The sequence below is a fragment of the Pipistrellus hanaki genome (assembly GCF_964339955.1).
Source record: "Pipistrellus hanaki genome assembly, chromosome: 12".
Classification (NCBI taxonomy): domain Eukaryota; kingdom Metazoa; phylum Chordata; class Mammalia; order Chiroptera; family Vespertilionidae; genus Pipistrellus; species Pipistrellus hanaki.
Genome location: NC_140514.1, coordinates 49,113,981 through 49,137,755, shown reverse-complemented (window position 1 = coordinate 49,137,755; position 23,775 = coordinate 49,113,981). Strand labels below are relative to the sequence as shown.

The 23,775-nt window shown below is 39.4% G+C and overlaps 1 protein-coding gene across 3 annotated transcripts in view; it reads right to left on the bottom strand.

Moving 5' to 3' along the window:
• KDM3A (lysine demethylase 3A) overlaps nt 1-21,536 on the bottom strand; it is a 53,055-nt gene extending 31,519 nt beyond the window's left edge. For all 3 annotated transcript variants that reach the window (XM_084900212.1, XM_084900213.1, XM_084900214.1), the window contains exons 1-10: nt 21,392-21,536; nt 20,652-20,858; nt 15,017-15,172; nt 13,439-13,549; nt 10,631-10,733; nt 9,345-9,469; nt 9,034-9,106; nt 8,839-8,927; nt 2,467-2,630; nt 675-1,192 (exon numbers count right to left, since the gene is read on the bottom strand). In XM_084900212.1, the coding sequence (XP_084756338.1) occupies nt 675-1,192; nt 2,467-2,630; nt 8,839-8,927; nt 9,034-9,106; nt 9,345-9,469; nt 10,631-10,733; nt 13,439-13,549; nt 15,017-15,172; nt 20,652-20,828 (1,516 nt within the window). In that variant the 5' untranslated portion in view covers nt 20,829-20,858; nt 21,392-21,536. The remainder of the gene's footprint in view (nt 1-674; nt 1,193-2,466; nt 2,631-8,838; nt 8,928-9,033; nt 9,107-9,344; nt 9,470-10,630; nt 10,734-13,438; nt 13,550-15,016; nt 15,173-20,651; nt 20,859-21,391) is intronic.
• Nucleotides 21,537-23,775: the final 2,239 nt, after the last annotated feature.

Here is a 23,775-nt window from a genome sequence, read left to right as displayed (position 1 = left end):
CCATTTTCTCTATAATAAGAGTATTAGTTTTAAAGTGTGGGCACAGCAGGGCATTGTTCTTAAGCCAACAGACTCTGCAGGGTGGTTTGGCCTTGTTCTTAGCATCTTTAACTAACCATCCATTTTGTAGAGGTAGTGATGCAATTCTCTATCTTTTAAAAAAATTTCAGATCTGAACTGCCTATGTGAACATAAAGTATCAATCACCCCTTCCACTTTCACCTGGATGTCATAGAAAGATGTGTTGGGTTGAAGATAAAATCATCATTAGAGTACTTTAGATTTTGTTCCAAATTATTTTCTTACAACCAATTGGAAGCCACCTCATTACCCATATAAAGGATCCAGTTAAGTCATATGGCAAGTGTCTAAAATGGAGTCCTTACAGACTTTAAGATGCTGATAGACACACTATCAAGTTGTTATTATAAAGCCATGTAATAGTTTATCTTGTATTTTTACATACATAGAACCAGGTCCAACAATATATAATATTAACAGTAATCATTTCTGAGATGATTTTAGAACTTCACTTCTTTGGACTTTTCTGATTGCATGAACTTTTTCTACAATCATTTTCATATCTTTCCTCGTAAGGCAAGATGAAATTATATACAGTATATCCACTACCATATCTTACCCTGGGCCAATAAAGGTATGGAGAAAACACTCACCATTCTGGGTTTTATTGTTGCTTCTTGTACAGTAGCTTTCATTATTTACTCCTACTGAAGACTCCCTTAAATTCTGTGACTGGCAACCTAAAGCTGAAGGTTCTACCTTTTTCTCCACACAACCATTAGGGCTATCACCATTGATAACTGCTTTCTCTTCTAGCTTAGCTGAAAGGAATTTAGATGTGCAAGGGGCAGGTTCTAGGTGCTTCTGCAGTTCAAGAGCCTCAGCACTTTCCACTTCTGCCACAGAAGCAGCTTTTGTAGGTAAGCTTGTCTTCGGAAGGCTGGTTAATGCTTGTGGAACAGAGTCCAGCCTGTGTTCCTGATCAGCGCTGGTCTTCAGCTGGGTAACGCTAACGTTCGCTTCATTCATGGTTTCCGAGTCTCTGGTTCCAACCTGTGAGGACTCTGAAGAGAGCATCCCTACTGCGCAGACATCAGGTTTAGTTTGCAGTGCATCGGGCTTCGTATTTAGACAGGAAGAAACTACTTCTGGCAAATCCCGTTTATGGTATCTGAAAACATAATATGGAACACCAACATTAGGCCTTTTTTATCTGTCCCCTACCAAAAACAATTCTGTGGTTCCCTAAGGCAACTAAATGAAAGGTAAAACTACTTATATTAGAAAATTCAAGATTCGTTTCTGTGATCTAGAGTTAAAAGTAATCGGTCAATGGCTCTGCAAAATATCTTAAACATTAAGAAAAATACAACCTTAAATCCTATCTGCATGTTCTCATGAGTCCTGAAGTACTTCAAGTTAGGTCTACTTCTTACAGCACAATAAATCTGAGCTGTCCCTCTAAACCACCAGCAGCACAAAACCCTATCCTGCTATGAACATTTAACCAGCCCCAACATGGGATAATTTCTTTTTTAAAAATGTTTCTATGCCCTAACCAGTTTGGCTCAGTGGATAGAGAATCAGCCTGTGGATTGAAGGGTTCAAAGTTCTATTTCGGTCAAGGGAACGTACCTTGGTCGTGGGCACATCTCCAGTGGGAAGTGTGCAGAAGGCAGCTGATTGATGTTTCTCTCTCATCAATGTTTCTAATTCTCTATCTCCCTCCCTTCCTCTCTGTAAAAAATTAATAAAATATAATTTTTAAAAATGTTATTAATTTTTAGATAGAGAAGGGAGAGAGAAAGAAACATTGATGAGAGAGACGCATCCACTGGCTGCCATTGTCTTTCTGACCCGAATCTTAAGTCTTTACCAACTGCCTGCACTCCACCCCTCTTAATAAAAGAGATCCTTCCCTTAAAACGCTTCTCTCTGTTAACCCATAGTCACATCTCACCCATACCTGGAGTATGGGCTGATGAGAACCATTCACTGTAAGCATGTCTCCCTCTTCTCCACACTCCTGTGGACCCCAGATTTCCACATGAACAAATATGCTCTTTTCCTTGAAAGCAGACATCTAGTCTACTACTATCTGTACTATTTCAAATGACCATTCTCACTGTATCAAGTCAAGAAAACTGCTCTTTCTTCACACTCCTTTATTTCTGTAATGTTTTCTATGTTGTTCTGCATGCCTGATACATTTTCACTTCTGAAGGCATCTGACAAATTAGGAAACTATAATGAAAAACCTTTTTGGACAACCTAAATGTAATGAATGTCAGGCCAAATTTTAGCTATACTAATTTTCTGTCTATGAAGCACTGATGTGGAAAAAGCTTGCCACCTGAGCAATGTAAGCTCAGGTAGGAAGAACCATGGCTAAAATAGTTTTTCTTCTTATGATTAAACATCGTTCACAGAAAACAGATCACTCACCCTGGAGGAAGTTTGGCTCCAAGGTTAGGTGGAGAACTGGCAGCATGGGGAGCACTCTGCTGTCTTGGGTCCTTACTAGGCGGAGTTGCGGCAGTACAGCCAAGTAGTATGTCCTTAAAAACTGCTGTGTGAACAGACTGTATGGGACACACACTGGGAGAAGCCTAAAAGATACCAAACCAACAGATATTAAAAGGAAAAGTCCCGGGGAAATACAAAGTGCTAGCAAGATCCAAGTTTACTTGTTTGATTTAGTATTAACCAGTGTAATAACTACGCCAGATAAACAGCACAGGAGAACAGGTCATAAATCACAAAATTAAGGATTTATATCTGAAGGCTGTTAATATAATCACTCTGATTTTTCACAACACTGGTCTTCCTATAAAACATTAAGGACAGAACTTTTTTTACAGACCTCTGACTCATTATGTGAAGAAAATACAGCCTTGTGGTAATTACTTCAATAATACAATGCACAGAAATAAGCTTTTAACAGTCTTCAAATGGTGGCAGCTTCACATGCATTCAGTTTAATATTATTTGAGTGCCCACCACCCATAATGTTTCTTTCTCTACCTTTCCCTTCTCCTCTTTGAAATCAATAAAAATATATACATATTTTTTAAAATTCTATTCAAGGTTCACTTTTACTAAGCGTCTTCCCTCATATCATGTTCCTTACTCTCAATTATGTTTTAGTTGATGCACTAATGCAATCAATACCTTTTCTTAAATTATTCTCCTGAGAGTAACATACTTAAGAGATTTAGATTATAAACCTAGGCATAATTTTTTATTTTGTGTATCCTGCTCTAGTCAAAAAACCCTCTGCCTAATTTCCCATATCCAACCAATGAACCAGTAAATGCTGCCTCTATTTCTAAAATATCTGTGGAATCTATCCATTCCTTTCCAGGCCACCACTACCACCATCTTCCCCCCGGATTCTGTGTCTCCTAACTGGCCTGACTTCCTCCCATTTTTGCCTGAACCTTTTACCCCAAATTTATTCAACTACAGAACAATCTTTATAAAACATCCATCAACCAGAATATGGTACTCTACTGACAAGAATTCTATGTGGTCTGGTCTCTACCAACCTGCTCCACTCATATCATATTCCACTTGTCCACACTGCTCCAACTACACCACCTTATTTTCTGGTTTTCAAATGTCCTAAGCGCTTTCTTGCCTGCGCCTTTGTACTTGCTACTCCACCTGTCTGCATAGTTTTCATGTGGTTGGCTGGTTCCTTCCTTCCTTTTGCCCTATCTGCTCAACTGTTACCTCCTCAGAACCTCTCATCACCCTTTCCATAATAGTGCCTCACAAGTCACTCCCTTACTCTTTATCATATCACCATGTTTGTTTCTCACTGCATTATCACACTATGAAAGTACCTTTATTTAAATTACCTTTTTATTGTTGGTTTCCTTTCAATGTAATGTACACTCCTATGGGCAGAGACCCTGCTTATATCCACTGTTACAGCTCGTAAATTTGGTGTAATGCATGAGTGAATGAATGCTGCTATCATTTATTATTTCAAAATAGCTATGAACAATTCTTATGAGTTACCTCAAGAACCAGGCATTTAGCACATATTAAATACTCAATAAATATTTTTTGGAAAGAGGGATGGAGGAATGGAGGCAAGGAAGGAGGAATCTGCTGTAACTCATCACACCAAGAAAAAGATTTGGAGAGGAGTGGCAACAGCAGCACAGTGGTAAAGGGTATTGGGTTTTGGTATTGGACCTTGGTTTGAATTCAGCCTGTGACCACTTCTTGGCACATTATTTAACCTAAGTTTCAGTTTCCTCAATAGTAAAATGAGAGCAATGAAGTTTACTCTGTAGGGCTGTGCTTTAGCGCAGTGCCTGGAACATAGATCAGATGTCTAAAGGTAGAGCAGCATCCTAAACCAGTCACCATGGTTAGAGTTAGCATAACTCAGAATGTTTTTCCTTTAAGAAACAGAAGTACATCACTCTACAACTTTCCTAAGGGTTAGCTCAAAAGGAATAGGGCTTCACTTCCAAAGCCTATCTTAACACGTACACCACTGCACTGGCCTGACTTGACAAGGGTCAAAGTTTCTTCTTACCTGAAGAGTTTTCCCTGAAGGTCTTCTATACCAGTCATGGCAATAGTTCCTCCCTGCCAGCAGACGAAGATAATATAATTGAGTGTTTGATGGTACTCTAAAAAGGACACTGCTGGCTCGCACTCCTTAGCAGACTCTCCCAATTAACCAAGCAACTCTGAGGAACAGTCTGCTAGGCAGAGAAGACCTTCAAGGAGCCAGATGCTACTGGCAAACAAGTTTATCTTATCCAAAAGTACTCATCAAAGCAACCAAGAGCCTCCTCTATCTATTCCCAAACTTCTGTCATCCAGAGACCGCCTGAAAAGTAACCTTTGTGCCAGTACACATCTGGGAAGTGCAAACACAGTTGAGGCCTGTGCCATGTGTGTTACTGTGCTCCATTAAATGAACTCTTTTCCCCCACTTCTTCCACTATCTCTCCAGTTCTCTTGAAATCTCAGCCAGGCCAAGGTTACCAAAACTTGCCTGATGACAAGAATCACCCAGGATAAAAAAAGAGTGTTTACTGACATTCACAATAAAATGTAAAGGAATCAAGGAGGCTAAACAGGGTATGATTTTTTAATTTTAAAAAAGAGGGTAACACCCATGAATAGACGAGGGGGTGGAGGGAAGAGAGGAGGAAGACAGGTATCCCAAAGTGTAAATAGTGAGATGTCTAAGAAATATGATTATATGATGTTTCTTTTTCTTATTATGCTTTTTTAAGTTAACAAAAAATTTTTTAATGAGAATACTTTTTTAAAATGTGATCATCTTTATTTTGACAAATAAGTGCAGTAAAAGAGAATAACTGTTATACTTTTTAAGAAATTTCTAAGAATGCCAATACCCAGGTAAATTTCTACCACCTCCAACTTCCTTTAGAATGAAATGGCTAACATGAGCTCAACATTGAAACATATTTTTTAAAACATCAAATTCGTCTCTTATTTTAGATGAAGAAGTTCAGAAACAAATAGGTTAAGGGAGGACTTAACCCTCAGCCAAAGTGCAGGCTTTGAAACAAAACAGTGCCAGCTGGTTGATCTTAGCTGATAGAGTGTTGGCCTGAGGATCAAAGGGTCCTGCATTCGATTCCAGACAAGGGTGCATACCTTGGTTGTAGGCTCCTCCCTGACCCAACCCTGGTTGGACGCTTACAGGAGGCAACCAATCTATGTGTTTCTCTCATATCAATGTTTCTCTCTGTCTTTCCCTCTCTTTAAAAATCAGTGGAAAAGACTCTAAGAGATAAATGCATATGATTTGGAATCACCCTGGGCTTCAGTGAACCTTCAGTAAGAACTTGGCAAATTCTTTAATAACACAGAACCTTGAACTCTCTTTATCTGAGGCTACAAGGAACTTCTATCTAAAAAGAAGCTACAGAAAGCAAGAAAGGAATGAAAGACTTCTGAAGAACAGCTGATAGTGGCAGGTTCTACATCTAAAAAAATGCTTCTAGCAAATTGAGGCATCCTTCTGATGGACCTGGTTTCTCTTCTTCAAGACTGGCAGTGGGATGGCACTGACACAACAAAAGAAACTATAGTAGTCTCCCTCCAACAAATGACTGAAGTCTCTCAGAACTTCTGGAGTCAGCAAACATCAAAGGACCAGAGATTCCTATAGTGATTCAGCCACCCAAGGCAGTGAGCAAACCCTGATTCCCAACCAGCCTATGTGATGATCAGCAAAGAGACTTCACCAATAGCCTCTTTAGCATTTGAGGTCTAAAACAAGTCAGTATCACAGAAAGGTTACTGTCATAAACACCTTTGAGGGCTTGTTTTCTTCCTCCCTCCTCCCCCTCTACCAAAAAAAAAAAAAAAAAAAAAAAAAATCAATGGAAAATATCCTCGGGTGAGGATTAACTGACACACACACACACACCCCAAACCAGACCAAACCAAGCTTCTATGGTGCCCAATAATTAATTTAGTAGCATACAAACCTACTGAGGTGAACAATATGCTGAGATTAAAAAAAAAAAAGACATGCTCCCTGCCTTAAAAATATGAATCTGGTAGAGGAGACCACACACACACATACACTGGAGGAAATTCATGCACAGGTAGGGTCCCCTTGGCCTGGCTGGTATCAGGGCCAATTGGGGCCTTCCCACTGCCAGCTACAGCCTTCCTTCACTCTGCGCGGCCCCCTGGTGTCAGTGCACGTCATAGTGATTGACAGAACTCCAGGTCTCCTGGTCGAACTCAGAAGGGGACACTTTGCATATTAGGCTTTTATATATATAAATGACCACTTTCCACAAGTAACTCCTTGAAGGTTATAAATTGACTTGCTCATCTACCTGTCATAAGACTGATAAACTTGACACTTTGAAGAACTGGTACCTTCCCCCATAGGAGGTCCCCATTGACCCCAGTCCTACCTATATCCCAGGTTGCTTCCTCCAGGATCCATTAGAATGCCATTTGCTATTCCTGTATCCCTTCCCCACCACAACATCATGTGACTATCCGCTTCATGAGGCCAACATTTATAATGATACATTATGTGACAGGCAACACCCAATCAACTTCTTCAAACTGGCCTGTATTACCTCTATCTAAGATCACTAACAATTTATCCAATGTCAAAACCTTTCTCTTTCAGCTTCCAATGCTGTGGATTACTTGACAATATCCTCTGTGAGCTTAACTCTAAAAGGCAATAATCACTTCCTTGACATCCTTCCTATAATAGTTCCTCTTTATCTGCTGTTTCACCTTCCATGGTTTCAGTTATCTGCTATCAACCATGATCCAAAAATATTATATGGAAAATTCCAGAAAAAAATCATAAATTTTTAATTGTGCAGTTTGAAAGTATAATAAAATCTTTCTCCATCCTACCCAGGATGTGAAGCAGCCCACTGTCCAGTGTATCTACTCTGTACATGCTACCCAAATGCTAATCACTTAGGACTGAGGTAGGTTATCAGATCTACTGCCATTATATTTCAGTGTTTGTGTTCGTTACACTATAGTGACCCTAACAATTTGGCTATACCCAAGACCAGCCATAAATTTTATCATAAGTATCTGCAGAAGAAAAACATTGTATATGTATGGTTTGATATAACTCGGGGGGGGGGAGTGTGTCTTAGGATGCATCTCTCTCATAGAAAGGAGGGGGGGACGGACGGACTAGACTGCTGTATATTACTTCACTCTTGTAAACTATAAGGCAAAAATGAAAGGTAGTAATACTAATTTCCATAATTACCTCTTCAATCTTTCCTAAACAACCTGATCAGGCCTACACACGGAAGGAAGATATTTTGGTTTACAAAGTTGTTAGTCAAGTATCAAAGTTCTTGTTGCCTATATAAAGGTTTGAGATTCAGGAAAGCCAATCATCCCACATGCTCAGATTCTTAAGTATTTGTGTAACATAGGAATATGTCCTAACTATTTCAGAACAGAATTAAATCCAATACTTGAACTCACAATGACCTTTATGGAAGCCTATACTTTTTGGGGCAGAATTTATAATGACAAACCAACCACTTCCTTAAAAAAATGAGTATCCAATTATAAATGACCAATAAACCCTTACAAGTGGTGCCTCACACAACGAACTTAATTCGTTCCAGGAGCAAGCTTGTTATGCGAAAAGTTCGTTATGTGAAACGCGTTTTCCCATAACAATACATGTTAAAAAAAATAATTCGTTCTGTAGCATAAAATATGCTAAGATGACATAAAAAAATATGCTAAGATGACATATTTTTATTTAGATACATCTAAAAACATAATTTTTTTTTAAAAAAAAAACACACATTTTTTTAATTTTAAGACAGACTAAGTAGAGTCTACCGAATCTTGCACATCTTCATCCATTTTCTGCTTTTTGGCCGATGGTTTCATGAAAAACCTGTCCAAAGTTCGCTGTGCGAGGCACCACTGTATTATTATTAAGGAGGTAGGAGTCCTATTTCAGTACCAAATCTACTCAGAAATCTAAGGTTCTTGCCCTCTTCTCATTCCAGGAGTTCTTCCCAATTTCATACACAATAACTCAATTTACCTTCATAAACACTTCCATATTATGAAATTTTCAAATCTATTGAGAATTTTCAGCAATCAAATAAAAAAAAAATTTGAACCAGAAACTTATATTATCTCCATCTGCTTGAGGGTAGAAATTATAGCCAAATTCTGAAATAGCAAAGAATAGCAGAGAAAGAAAACAGCTTTACAACCACTAAGTAAGCTGGCCATGCACTGGCCATTCACACTCCAGGCAAGTGAAAAAACAAATCAAGTTACCTCAGAGCAAGATTTTGCTTGTTTGGAAACTATATTTCCGCTATTCTCAGAAGACTTGCGTTTCACAGCTCCAGTTCTTGTAGAATTACCTAAAATATTTAAAAATAATTAAGTTGGATTCCCTATTTCCCTTACCATGAGGATAAAGGGGAAAGACTGGATGGAAAAAAAAGATTTTAAATAAACATATCTTACCACATGTCATAAAGTTATCATGTACAACTTCAACATGAATCAGTGATGGATCGACAATTTTCAGTGCTGGAATCTTAAAAATAATTTTTAAAAAATATTGAAAAATTAGAAAATGCTCTGGAACATACCAGAAATTAGCTCTTTTAACATAATAGGAGCTTCTTACAAATAATTTATTTTAAGACAATTGTGATATTTCCTTTCTATTCTAATATTTTAACATAATGAAGGTGTTTAACTCCTTTAAGACATAATTTCTTTTAATAACTACCTTCCCCTGTCATATTACATGCCATTGTCATCATCTTTACCTCCTCACAGTTGACTTGAAGAGTTTTGGATGTGGGATTTCCATTTATAACGGTTGCGGAAAACCACTGAGTTGATGGGTCCAAGCTATAAATTTTTACTTCGGAACCAACTAAGTTTTTGTCACCTTAAAAGAAATAAAAATTTTAGAGCAATTTGAATTATCTTTCAACAGCACCATCATCCAGAATAATCTTTTCCGAAATCTTTTTAAAATGGAGTAGATAAAAGTTAACATTAACAGGTATTTCATAAACAAGACATTTCCATAAAGCTAGAAGAAAATTTAAAACTTTTTAAAGCTCCATTCTTCTATTGATTTATTTTAGAGTGGCAATATATTTACTTTAGCATTTGTATCAGGTCAAAGAGTATCAAAAAACTCATTGAAATTTAACTCATTTTCCTAGAAATAGTCTTTAGAGCACATGTGTCAAACACAAGGCCCGCGGGCCAAATCCAGCCCGCCAGGCCTTGCAATGTGGCCCGCACCGCGCTGTCATCACTGCACTCCGCTGTCAGTTTATGACATTGTCAGTTTATGACTGTTCAGTAAACCATTCGGCCCGCGATTTAGGCTGGATTTTAGATTTTAGCCCCTTCTCTGATTGAGTTCGACACCCCTACTTTAGAGGATCAAAAAATTCAGGAACCCAACAGAACTGCTAAGTCTGATTAAAAAAAAAAAAAAAAAAAAAAAAAAAAGACTTTGATTGTGCCTGATCAGCATAGCTCACTAGTTGAGTGTTGACTTATGAACCAGGAGGTCACGGTTTGATTCCTGATCAAGTCACATGCCTGGGCAGCAGGCTTGATCCCCAGTGTGGGGCGTGCAGGAGGCAGCCTATCAATGATTCACCCTCATCACTGATGTTTATCTCTCTCCCTCTTCCTATCTCTCTGAATCAATTAAAAAATGTATATGTAAAAAGGACTTTGATTGTAAAACTGACCAAGAAACTCAGTAACAGTAAATGGGAAGCTCAGAATTACCAAATTAATGTTTCCTCAATTTAATTTAATATCAAATCCCATGTCTAAACATAGCTGAACTTTTAAGATATCTATTTTACTTTTATAGTTTTCACATAATCCCTGAAAGGTCCAAATTTCAGAGGCTTTAGAATATATTGTAGAATACAAAATCCTTCAATCATCTAGTTGCATGGGAGAAAGCAGCAAAGGAATTTCTAAAAAATTAGAAACTGCAATAAAAGGAGTGAAAAGGGATAAAACATAGCTTTTCTTAGAAGTTAATCATTGATCAACTCATGAACTATCCACATACCTTGTAAAAGATGGCTTTCATCCAAATGTTTCACAATCAAAGCTTGAAATTCTTTACTGACATCATGGTTATCCATAAGGGAAAGTCGAAGACGGTTTACATCCTGAGAAATGGGAGGATCATTACATTTTAAGGTAACAAGAAGAGTTGTTGAAATGCCAGTGGATATTTCAATCAGTTTAATCAGAGAGGTTCAAGTACTGTCAATTAGCCATTTGATGGCACCAATGAACCGGACAGGTCATAGCAGAAAACCAAATGAGCACAGTCTAAGGCAGACTGAAGAGAAGTCACCCAAAGATAAGAGCAAGACAAACACTAAGAGTGGCTCAAAGCATAATAAATAAGACATAACTTTGGTTATGGGAAATATAATAAGCAAATAAATGAACATGTGAATCCATGTCCAAAACACCAAGGCAAAAGACATAGAAACAGAGATCCATACTGTTAGCTCACTGACATTGCTGTTTTTATTTTTAAACAAATCATTTCACACAGAATCATTTAATCTAACTAGAATTCCAAATGCATTCTTCAATAGTAAAAGGGTGGAGGGTGATGATGACAAAATTTGAATGAACAGCCTAAATCTTCAGTGAGCCAGTTTTGAAACACTAAATTCTTGGCAGTGGTTCCATTTTGGGCACCATTCCAGTCTTCTGGCTCTGTGCATACACTCAGTTATGATAAATATATACAGAAACTGTCGATAGGAATCAACTGCCAACCCAAACTATATTGCACAGAAGCCCTTCCAGTGTCAGGTTGTCATGCTTTTCTGCCACTGTGAAATGGCCAAAAATAAGTTACCAATTTCTCCCATTAGAAAAGATAACTAGTCTTTTAGAGGCCATTCTGGGAAAATGCAAGTAACATTAGACTTAACCTAGAGTCTTCATAAGAGCTCAACATTAATTACCAGAATGTATCATCTGTGAAGGTTTTTTCCCTTCGTGCTACTGCAATTTCAAAAAATCTAAGTGTGTTCCTACTATAATACTATGAGACAAAACAACACGATAATGGGGAAAGCCACAAAAGGCTCTTAAGTAAGTTAAAATAATTCTACTCTGCTTAGGAGAGTTTTAGGCTCGTCAGAAGTGCCAGAGAGTTGACCTGGACACTTTTTTCTTAATCATAGATAACTGAGCCAAATTCAATCCAAAAGGCAGACCTTAAGTTTCAATACTAACCTTTACATAGACTAAATGATTTTTAGGTTCTCTGTGCATTACTTAGACAAGCATTGTACTGCAGTTCTCACATCCCCCAACCTAGAGTTTCACAGTAGAAGCCTGATGTGACCATATCTACAGGGAATGCTCTGAAGCACCAAACTTTGACAACTGTTGTCATCAATAAAAGTCAAGAACACATCACAGTCTCTCTCAATTAATGTTATACAAAACAGCATTCACACTGATGGCCACAGTACATCTCCCTGAGAACAAATAAACTTGCTATTGAGATTTTTCAATTATGAGTTCTATTTAACTGAAAAATGAACACCTGCAAGATATAAAACAGAACTGCCCAGGAGAAAGAAAATGCTGATAAGTAATATCACTACATAAAGCAAGATATATCTACAGCCCCTCCTATATGTTCCTCAGTCCTTAAGACCAAGTCATTCTTTCTTTTAAGGCAGGAAGAACATCAAGATGCCTTATCTAATATACAAAGGCAACTGGCACCTGAAGTTAAGTAAAAGCATCTCCCCATTCCTCTTACTTAGACATTATAAAACAAGCGAGTGAACCTTGTTTTCACTCACTTCTAAGATGTGGAAGTAAAAGTGAGACTTGAGTAGAGGAAAAAGCCAGTGTTCTGGTTTTCCAATTCAGGGCCAGCAATGGCAATGCCCATTTACCCCAGGTTGCCTTTAAGCAAAATAAACAGAGTGAATTGTTCTACAGGACACTGAATAGAAGTAAAGAGGATTATCAAGCTTTATAAGTGACATCTAAAAGATGAGTGTTATTATAAGACCATTATTCCCAAGGTAATGATCTGTGGAGATAGACTTTTTTATAATACAAGAAAGCAGAATGCCACCTTATTTGACCTCAGCTGAGAACATGTGTCAGACAAAATTTTTTGCCACTCTGGACATGTCTGTGAAAGCACCACAGCATTGATTTTGGGGTTACAAATATATAATACATAACTAATGAGGGCTAACATATCTGTGTATATAGATATATGTACACATAGAATGGTAGTCAATCTTTTAAAAATTATTGTCCTATCACTTAGGTGTTTACACACACACACACACACACACACACCATTAATTGTAGTACCTTTGTCCTTCCAATTTCATATAGTCGGCACCAACCCAATGACTATCACTGAGGGATAATGCCTAACAATTATCTGTTGATGGAATGGGTTCTTTTCTCTGTTGAGATATCTGAATTAGCCTTAGCCAGTTTGGCTATGTAGTTAAGAGTGTCAACTGACAGACCAAAGGGTCTCTCGCAGATTTGATTCCCAGTCAAGGGCATGTACCTCAGTTTCAGGCTTGATTCCCAGCCCCAGTTGGGGCATGTACAAAAGGCAACCAATCGATGTATCTCTCTCACATCAACGTTTCTCTCTCTTTCTCTCTGTCCCCCTTCCCTTCCACACTCTAAAAAAAAAAAAAAAAAAAAAAAAAAAAATCAATGGAAAAAATATCTTCGGTTAGAATTAACAACAAAGATACCTGAATTAGAGCAATCAACGTCAGTATTTTACTTCTCATGTTAAAAGACAGTTTTACAAATTCGGTTTTTAGCATTTAACATTGTTTCTGTGTTATACCTGTATAGGCTTCAAAAGGTCTTTAGAAAGAAATACTCTCTGCTGATCTCCTAGAAATCGAATAGAAGTTATGGATCCCAAACCAGCTTTGTCCAACAGAGATTTGTATACCTAAAACAAAACAAGAGAAAATTATTTTGGCATCATAACTACTGTCAGCATAATTCTGAAACTGAGGACTGGTAATATTGCACACATGCAGGAAGAGAGAAAGCCATTAAGTTTTTTATTCACTCCAAGTATCTCGTTAACAACTATTTATGCAGCCACAAGAGCACACAATTTTTATCCAATCAATAATTTAAACCACATACACATTTGGGAATTATTAACATACAAGTCTGGGCCCAGAGACACATGGCTTCCCCAAATTTTATGAAAAACATTATGTGTACATATATTTTCCTAGAGAGACAGGACCATATTTTTAGCAAATTCTTAATAGTCGGGAGGAAAAAAAAATTAAAAAAGCAAAAGAGCAGAAATACAACTTTAACCAAAATCCTGCATTTCTCAAAAATCTCTAAAAGCTGTTCTGACTCATGGGCAAACCTTCAATTTGACAGCACAGCACACAAGGCCCTTCACAATCTAGTCAGCCGTTCAGTCATCCTTGGAGCCTTTCCAACTACCCAGATCTGCCCCTTCCACCTCACACCCAGCTCATGCCTCATAAAACCTCAATGGCCTCTCCATTTGTGGTACTCTTTTCCTCTAACTTAATGTTGTGGAAATGGCACAATCATATCCTGACTGTATCTTTAGAGCCAAAGAATGTTATGACCCAGGGGGAAACTTAGAGGCATGAGATAAAGACTGGAAACCCTTCCAGGAGCCAGGCAATAGCCATTATTCAGTTCTAGCTAACTGTTGTGATAAAGAACTGCCACAAGGCTACAGTTTTGCCATATCTTATAGTTGTTTTTTTTTCAAAAGAAACTGGAAATCTAGATTTTTAAGTCAATTCTCCATATTCTTTTCTTTTCTTTTCTTTTCTTTCTTTCTTTTTTTTTTTTTAATGTTTTTACTGATTTTTATAGAGAGAAAGAAAGGGAGACAGAGAAATAGAAACATCCATGAGAAACATCAATTGGCTGCCTCCTGCATACCCTATACTGGGGATGGAGCCCACAACCTGGCATGTGCCCTGACCAAGAATTGAAGCAGTGACCTCCTGGTTCACAGGACAAGTGGTAAACCACTCCATTCCACATTCTTATAAGTAGACAGCGAATTTAAATTTTCTTAAAACACTGTGAGGGTCAAATCAAACAGATCTGTATGTCTGTGTATGTCCACTAGTCCCCGACCTCTGAGCTTTGACATTCCCACATTTCTTCTATCCCTGGTTTTCAAGTGAAGAAAGTAAGGCCCAAGAAAGTTAAGGGCCCAGAGCTCCTAGCAGGACTAACAGAAGATCCAAGGTGCTCCTATGACTCATCTACATTGACATGTGTTTGTGGTATTATTTTCCAGAGGGCTGAATATAGGTATCACATATATATTTTTCTTGTTTCACTCATAATGGATGAAATGCCCTTTTTTCATTGAGTTCAATAAGCTCAAGTTTTTACTCACAATCGCGGGCCACTGTACAACTCGTTCAGAAATTTCAGGACACTTTCGATCCGCCAAAACCAAGTTATGCTCTACTAAAAATGCTCTCCTCAGAAGGCCATAGACTTCTATCCATCTTCTCTTTCTCCAAGATTCCCCATCAAACTCCACACACACCTAGGTAGAATGGGGGAAAAGTGGATTTGATTAACAAAAATAAACAGGAAAAAATGCTCAAGTTGAATTATACCCTTTTTATTCTACTCAAATATCTGAATATACTGTTCCCCTTTCCTGCTCTTCTCTTCACACAATAAACTACCCAGACATGGATCAAGCTCTGGCTCCCAAACCACTTTGGGAAGCAGAAATCACGGGCTCTGAGAGCCAGGCTCTGCCCCCAAAGTTACCTCTCAGAAGTCCACCAAGTACAGAACCCCCGCATAGAAGGTTCTTACATATGTTAATAGACACCAGAGCTTAGAGAATTAAAGATAAATTTAAAAGAAGTACTTATTGCTTGGCACTGAAACTCTATGTTGACATTGTGAGCTTAAGATGACTCCCCATGACCACAATCCACCAGTTGCTTTTGAATTCCCCTGGTATCAGTGGGATTTAGCACAAGGCCTAATAGATGGCACAGCCTCAGAAATCTCTCTCAATTGAATAAGCTGGGAAATTTACTCTAGCACCTAAGACTACTTTGCTAACTAGACAAACAAATAATTGATAAATGACCCCAGAGTTTCCCAGAACTACCTCTAGCTTCTTATATGAAAGTTAAACTACAATGGAAATACCATTTTCCAAGTAATTGTGAAAATTTCTGCCTCAGACCTGCAAAATATGTTTTATTCTAAAGCTAAAACCCTTACAATTTGTATAAATATTTTAAGACAAAAAACAAACAAACCTCGCTCCAAAAATGGGTCTCTCACCCAGAAAAAGAAACATTCACAAATCTTTAATTTGATATAAATAAATCAAAACACCTAGCTTATTTATTAACATGCTATCCCTTAATCTAAACTTTTTTAAATGGGTTGGGGAGATTTTTTTGGTATATTAATTTATATACAATAAATATATTCAATATTTGGTGTAATAATCACTATTTGTTTTTTATTTGACTTAAAATTCTTCCTCTTACTAAAACGGCCTTTCATTTTTTATTTCAAGTAATTAGTTAATAATTCTATAGCACTGTTCTTAATTTCATAGGAATATCTCCCTTTTTAACTTAAAAAAAGTTTAGATAACTTCTATTTATCTGTCAGAACCAAATTTAAAAATCCTTTTCTCAAAGAAGTCCAAAAGAGGCTTCCTTGCTAACTGTACTCAAAACATTGTACTTTTCCTTCCCAGCATTTATCCACATTTTGAATTATTTATTTGTGGTTACCTGATTGACATGTTATAAATTCTAATAGGCCAAAGTCTGTGTCAGCTTTTACTTACCACTGTGTTTCACTGGTATCAGTCCCAAGTCACTATTCAATAAATTTCTCTCTGAATTATGCTCTTACCTTGTTTCATCTCACCCATTTAGAAGGAAGGAAGTTCCTAACTGACATTTTGTTAGTCCTGATCCCAAACCTTCTCCAGTTTTATGGTTATCAATGAAATTGAAAACCCCCAACAACAAAATGTACATCCCTAACTTGCCAAGCAACTTCCCCCAAGAAGCTGCATATCTTCTTCATATGGCTTTTAACTTTGTAGTTATTAGAGGGTATGTGCAAATATGTGAATATTTATTCCGTGACAAGGCTCCATTGACTCTCTTTCGTTCTACGTATTCCATCCATCACTATAACCAACCAAATGATCCTTTCACAGAGGTAATCAAAGACTGCCCAACTTCCTTTATTTCTATTTCCCCAGCCAGAATCCAGGTTTTCTGATATCTCCTTTTCTGACCCATATCACATCAATCTCAAACCCAAGCTAGCTTTGGATGACAGTTTTCCCAGCACAGTGGTACAAATTTCAGAAACATGGAGCTTTGGTTTGAATCCCAGCTATGTTGAATTTTTCTTAGAATGAATTTACAAGCATAAAATAGAATGTAAAGGAAACCAAATAACCTACACCCCAGGTTAAGAACCCTCGTTTACAGCAGATTTTTGTGTATGACCTGCTGCTCTCCCATACTGCTGGCAATATTGGAATAAATGCTTATATGATTTAAATGAACAAACCTTGCTTAAATCAAAGCTCTCTGAATCATGTTTTGCTAGTTTAAAAGCGAAAGTACTAACACCTACCCCTCACTGCATTGCTAGGTAGATTTTAAAGACAATTTACATAAAGTATAGGGCAATGAGACGAGGTATTTTGAAGACCCCTCTGGTAATTCAAATCTTAATGCCTTCAGTTAGGAATGGAGGAGAGAGATCTTCAATATGATTATATAACATATATACAGAAAAAAAAGTAAAGAAGATCTTAAAGGGATTCAAATTTTAAGGAATATCACAATTCTTGTTAGATCACCATCTATAGAGCTTACCATTAACCCTCAACCAAAATTTAGACAAGGTTTCTCTTTACATCCTAATTTTTGAATGATTTGAAAATTAAGTTTAGTTCCTTAAAAATAATTTAGTTTATTATTTTGGAAGTATTAGTTGCATTGGTCAAAAATTCACATTAACTCTGGTTTGGAAAAAAGATGATTAAAAAAAATATATATATAAATATATATATATAATTGTGTGGGGGAATGTGGTTACAGAGGGTTCAGTGGGGGTGGTAGAAGATATCTGTAATGCTTTCAACTATAAAGAGAAGTTAAGTGTGTGTATATGTGTATAAATGTGTGTATTTATATATATGTGTGTGTGTATATATATATATATATATATATATATATATATGTATGTATAATGAACCCAACAGATTGTGAGCTTTCTTCAACATTCTTTCTAAAGTTTCCTATTAAAATCAAGTATGTCTTTTATTTGTGTCTGAGGATTGAGTTATATATACACCACCCAGCCTCCAAAACACCTCTTCTGCATAAATTAATATGAAATGACATACCAGTAAGAATTCAAATCCAGGGGAAACTAAAGTGTCTGGGTCTAATTTTTGGAGGATGTCTTATTTTCGGGGAAACACGGTAGTTACATTGTATTTGAGTAAGTGACTTTGTTACAAAGTCTCTCTCAAGGTAAAACAATGTTACTAAGCCTTGACCACAATAATACCACCCTAACTAAGGAAATCATAGACAGACCTGTACTTCTACTAATACTAAAAAGTTGGGACAGTACTTGAATTTCATTCATTCATTCATTCATTCATTCATTCATATTCATTTCAGGCCCCAGTCCCATCCCAGCCCCCAAAATGAAATATCCCTAAACCCAGGTATAAGTAAGGATGGTTGGTCAGTGACTTAGTTTAATTCCTGCCTACATCTCGCCAAGTACAATTCCATTCTATTAAACTTTTAAAATTCTATGTTTTTAAACTTGGCTCTAAACTTAAACCAATTATTTCATCTCCTATCAGCTAAGAAAGGTAGCAGTAAGTCATTATTAGCATAAAGACATCAACTAAATTTGTATCTTACATGATACTCAGTGGTAAGGTTTGCAGGTAAAGCAAAAATCCAATATAAGTCAAAACTGTTTGAATTAAAATTCCCTGCTGTCTCCAGGTTAGGCACCTTAGTTCAGTGGAAAAGACACACAGCATAACCTAGATTCAAATCCTCCTCCCTCCATCACTTAGTAACTCATATGAAAGTCTAAACAAGACTTCTTTTCCTAATTCTATTTCCTCGTTCTGAGAATGAAGATATTACCACCAACCACCTCACAGGTTGGAGGGTAGGGAGATGTGGAGATTTAAAAGTATACTCATAAAGGACCCTCCTAGATTGCCTTCCCAACCCAACAGGTACTCAAATACCCAAACACCTAGTCTCTCATCATCTCTAGAAAGAACTAAAAACTATAAAGTTTAAATAAAATCTGTGTCCATTCAAATCACAGGTAAACAAATGCACATGACAAAGTTTTGTTTGGCAGGTGAAATAAACCACAACTATGACTGAAATCTAGTTCACAAAGCCCCTTTTAAGGAGAAATACTATTAGCTTAAAGCCAACGGGTTGACAATCTCTGCACCTCATTACATTAGTTCTGTAACATCAAAACCTGGTTTACTAGGTGTGAAACAGAGGAGAAAATTAGGGAGTATGGTAATTCAGAGGGTGAGCTCAGAAGGCAAAACTTCCTGATTTAGATAGAGCACAGGCTGTCAACTCCTAGGTGTGTGACCTTAGGCAAGATACTTAATCTCCCCCAGCCCCAGTACCTACCTCCAAAGAACTGTTGAAGGGCTAATGAAATCATGGCTATGGAGTGCTCAGCATGATTCCCGGCACGTGGTTAAATGCTCACTGGTCACTCCCCCTTTTCCAACACGAGACAAGTCTCACTACATAAAATTTAAAAATACATAACCACGCGCCCTTTTCCCACAACCCTTCGCAGAGTAACTCAGGTTTGGGCATGCATGGTCACCTTGAGAGAATTCAAATGAACGGTTTCAAAAACCAAAACATAGTCAACTGTCAACGCTAAAACTCGCTTCCCTTGTTTGAGCAGTTTCAAGCAGCAGCAGAGATAACCACGATACTGAAACACCCATCACCCAAGTTTAGAAATACCTTCTGTTCTGACAGTGCTTCTTCCTTCACATCATCATCACTTGGGAGTCTTTGTTAGGGACCTTGTTTCAGTTATTTTTGCACAAAGGAGTCTTTGTTGGTGCCAAGTATTCACACCAAAACTTCTCTTAGGGAGTACAATCGGAATTCATCGTTTTTTTAAAGATCTAACTGATAACGGTTCCGAGTGTTGTGTTCTGATGCAAACCCCCCTGGCTGCACTTGTTGTCAACTCATCTCCCTCCCTGGAAACACCAAGGTGGAATATTTCTAACCCATCCCTCCAACACACCACACATCAGGTGCAGCTAGCCCAACCCACCCCTCCATATATGGTCTCTCCCACACCCACCCGCAGGCTAACCAGCACCACTAGGAACCCGCCCCGCCCCGGATCCACCATAAATGGACAGATACCCACCCTCATATGCATAATAGAACCAAGCTCCTCCAACACATACACACACACACACACACACACACACACCCCACCCGCACTCACACTTCTCATTTCTAACAGGACTAAAAGTTTAAGGAGTTGGGTGAAGAAATTAAGAGGAACAAATAACAAGCAAAAAACAAAACACCGAAAGCACCTCCAAACACTAGCTTCTAAATTCTTGATTCCAAATGTCACTCTCTAAGCCAACTTCACACTAACACAACACTCCCCCTCCGGAGAAAGACTCGCACGGCCCTAATGGGGCCCAGCGCTGGCAACGCCGAAACAAGTCTGGACAACCCTGAAGCCCGCGTTCAGACACCAGCAACTGCAGGCGAAGCAGACCTCGGCTCGGCTCCACACAGCCGTCTCAAACTTCTAAGGTCTCATTTTTCTGCACCCTCCGATGCCAACTTTCTTCCGATCGCCCCTTTCCACAAAAGGGCAGCGGGGTGCTGATGGCCGTTCTCGAGACGGGAAGGGGTGCAGGAGCTACGAAACGTCCGGCCGCCGGGGCCCGGGCTCACCTTCAGGTCCTTCTTGCTGACGTCCGTGTGGGAGACGGCGCGGATGGTCCCGGAGAGCCAGGGCCACTCGGCCACGCGCCCCACGTCCCAGCCGTCGTGGCCGCCGTCGGCTGCGGACAGGCTGAGGAATCGCTTCCCCACCAGCACCGGCCAACTTTCTGCGAGCGTGAGCACCATGGTGTCCACGCCTGCAGGAAGGGCTCCTCCCTGCAAAAAGCACAAAAACAACATGCAATGGGGGCGGCAGGTGGCAGGGGGCCCGGGGAGAGCCGGGCGGGGACGGCGGGGGCGGCGGGAGGGGGTCCTAACCCGCGATCGGAGGGCCAGACCCCGGACGGCAGCGGAGCAAAGGAGGACCCCCCTCACCCCATCGCCCCAGCCGCACCCTCTCCGCCCCCCCCATCCCTCCCCCACAAGCAAACACGGGCCCGAGCGCCGCGTGACCCTCCTTCTCCCAAGTTTCGCTTTTCTAAAACCTTAAACCTCCACGCAGAGAGAGTAATGGGGAGGAATCCCAGCGGCTTAAGCGGGTCTTTTTTAAAGTGATCGTGCCCTCTCTCCCAGGAAGGAAAAGGCCCCGACGCCGAGAGCCCGTCCCAGCCGGCCGAGTCCCCCCAGGCTCCGCACTTGCCCCGCCCCGACACCCCGCTTCCCGGACGCCCATCCCCGGGTGCCCCTCGCCCCCGCCCGGCCCGCGGCGCACAGGCGGGCGGCAGGGCCGCGGGGCAGGCCCCTCTCACCTCTCTCCCTCTGCTCCTCGCAGCCGAGGCTCCGGCACCCTCACCCCGCCTCCCTGAGTCACCCGCGGCGGCCGCTGTTTCCAACCAGCCAGCTCTGACTCCGGCTCTGACTTGGTTCAAGAGCTCTCACAAGACACGCACTGCCTCCCCGGCCCGCCCCCTCGGAGCCGCTGCCGCCGCTGATTGGCTCGGCCCGCGGAGCTGAGCGAGGCTCGTGGGGACAGGGCCGGTCGCTATTGGCCCGCGAGGCCGGGGCGGGGCGAGAGGAAAAAACAATTCCTTGGCTGACTCCTCCCCCTGCCTTCCCCCTTCCGACTCCCGGACGACCCCCATTAGGTTGAAGTACACACAACGTCAGCGGGAGATCCCTCCGCCACAGCCATTCTTCTCAGCTGTTGCCTCACGGAACGCAAAAGAGTCCGGCGAAATCGGTTGTCAACCTTAGGGCCCAGAGGAGCATTGCAGTGGTGCACAGATGAGACCGAATGGCGACCCCGGGTTAGAAGCGCCAATGGCGTGTGCTCCTCAAAGTGCTGTCGACCAAAGGTGGGCTTTCTACTCGGCGGAAGAATCTCACAGGAAAGGGGGGCAGGCGGTGCCCAACCCTTGGGGGAGGAAAGAGATGGGAACGTGCGGTTTCAGGCGTACTCAACTGGAGGGTGGAGCCTCAGTGCTCCGGGGCTCCTGCGCAGGCGCCTCGCGGAGCGGAGGCCGGAGTCGGGGCTGCTGGGGGAAATGGCCGCCGGCGGCGCAGGCGCACGTGGTGCTCACCAGGGCATGTCTAAAGTCCGCCATTTTGAAAGAAAAATGAAGAAAGGCCTGGAGTCAGTAGGAAATGACCTTCCTTAAATCTAGGCCATTCAGCACAATGCAGAATGGGATTTTTTTTTTTAATGTAAAGGAAAAATGAAAAGATATTCTGAGATTTACAAGTGGAAAGACTAGATTAAGACCATAAGTTATGAAGAGACTGTGACTTTGAAGGACAAAGAAGGTGAGAAGTGATGGTGTGATTTGGAAGTAAGGTTTTTTTGGTTGAATGAAGAAGAAATAAAATGAAGGAATTGAAGATCTCTTCCTTTATAAAGGCTGGTACTTGACCTGGCATCCCATTTAGTCCTTAAACTAATGAGTGAAGAACTTAAGAAGTGTGAAAACTGAGAATCAGAAAAACTTTGGAAATGTATTCAGAGATTACAGATGCAAGTTAACTCCAGGTATTGCTTTTAAACGTATAAATTCAGAATGGTTTTATATTCATCTTTTTAACGAAGAACAAACACTGAAGAATTAAATTGGATCTATAATTTGCAAACCATTCTAAAAGAAGATAGGGAGCAAAGACAACCTATCTAGTCCAACAAAAGTAAAAAAAATGGAAACAAGAAAAGGAAAATAGAAGTATGGTAAATATAAGAAAATAAAATTAGAGGAATAAGTCAAAGCATTATTTACAATAAATATAAATTGGTTGATTTTACTCGTAAGTTAAAAGACAATAGATTAAAAAAACAATCAGCTACAAATTAACTTCAAGCAAACTCCAACAGCACAGAAAACTTGAAAATGTGGGGTTAAAATATTTTCTAATCAAATGATAATAGAAGGAAAGCAATATTGTGATATTAACATAATTAAAAACAAAAGCATCAAAAGAGAAAATAATTTGAATTAAGAAAGGATAAACTCCATGAAGATAACTCTTGAACTATTATGACCTGGAAAACATAGTCTAGCTGAAGCTAAGACTAAACTATTAGGACTATGAGGAAATTTTGACAATATGTAGTCAGGGTAGAAAATGTAAATATATTTATCTCAGAAATAGGCACATCAGATAGATTTTTAAAATAAGTGAGAGTAGCCTTAACTTGTTTGGCTCAGTGGATAGAGCATCGGCCTGCAGACGGAAGGTCTCAGGTTCAATTCGGGCATGTACCTTGGTTGCGGGCACATCCCCAGGAGCGGGTGTGTAGGAGGTAGCTGATTGATGTTTCTCTCTCATTGATGTTTCTAACTCTCTATCCCTCTCCCTTCCTCTATGTAAAAAAATAAAGTATATAAATTAAGTGAGAGTAAGGAAACCTTAGATTACATAATTAATTATTCATTTGAAAAAAAGTCACTACGGACAAATTCTGTTAAACTTCACAGAACATAAAATTCCTATGTTATATTCATGGTTCCAGAATTTAGGAAAGATGTGAAGATATCCAATGCATTTTATAAAACTTGCAAAACTCCTAGCAAATCTGAACTAGGAAAATACAAAAAAAAAAAAAAAAAAAAAAAAAAAAGAACAAATATATTTCAATGACTCTTAGGAATTAAGATGGAAAATTCTTACATAAAATATCAGCAAATTAAACCTAGCAGTATATTTT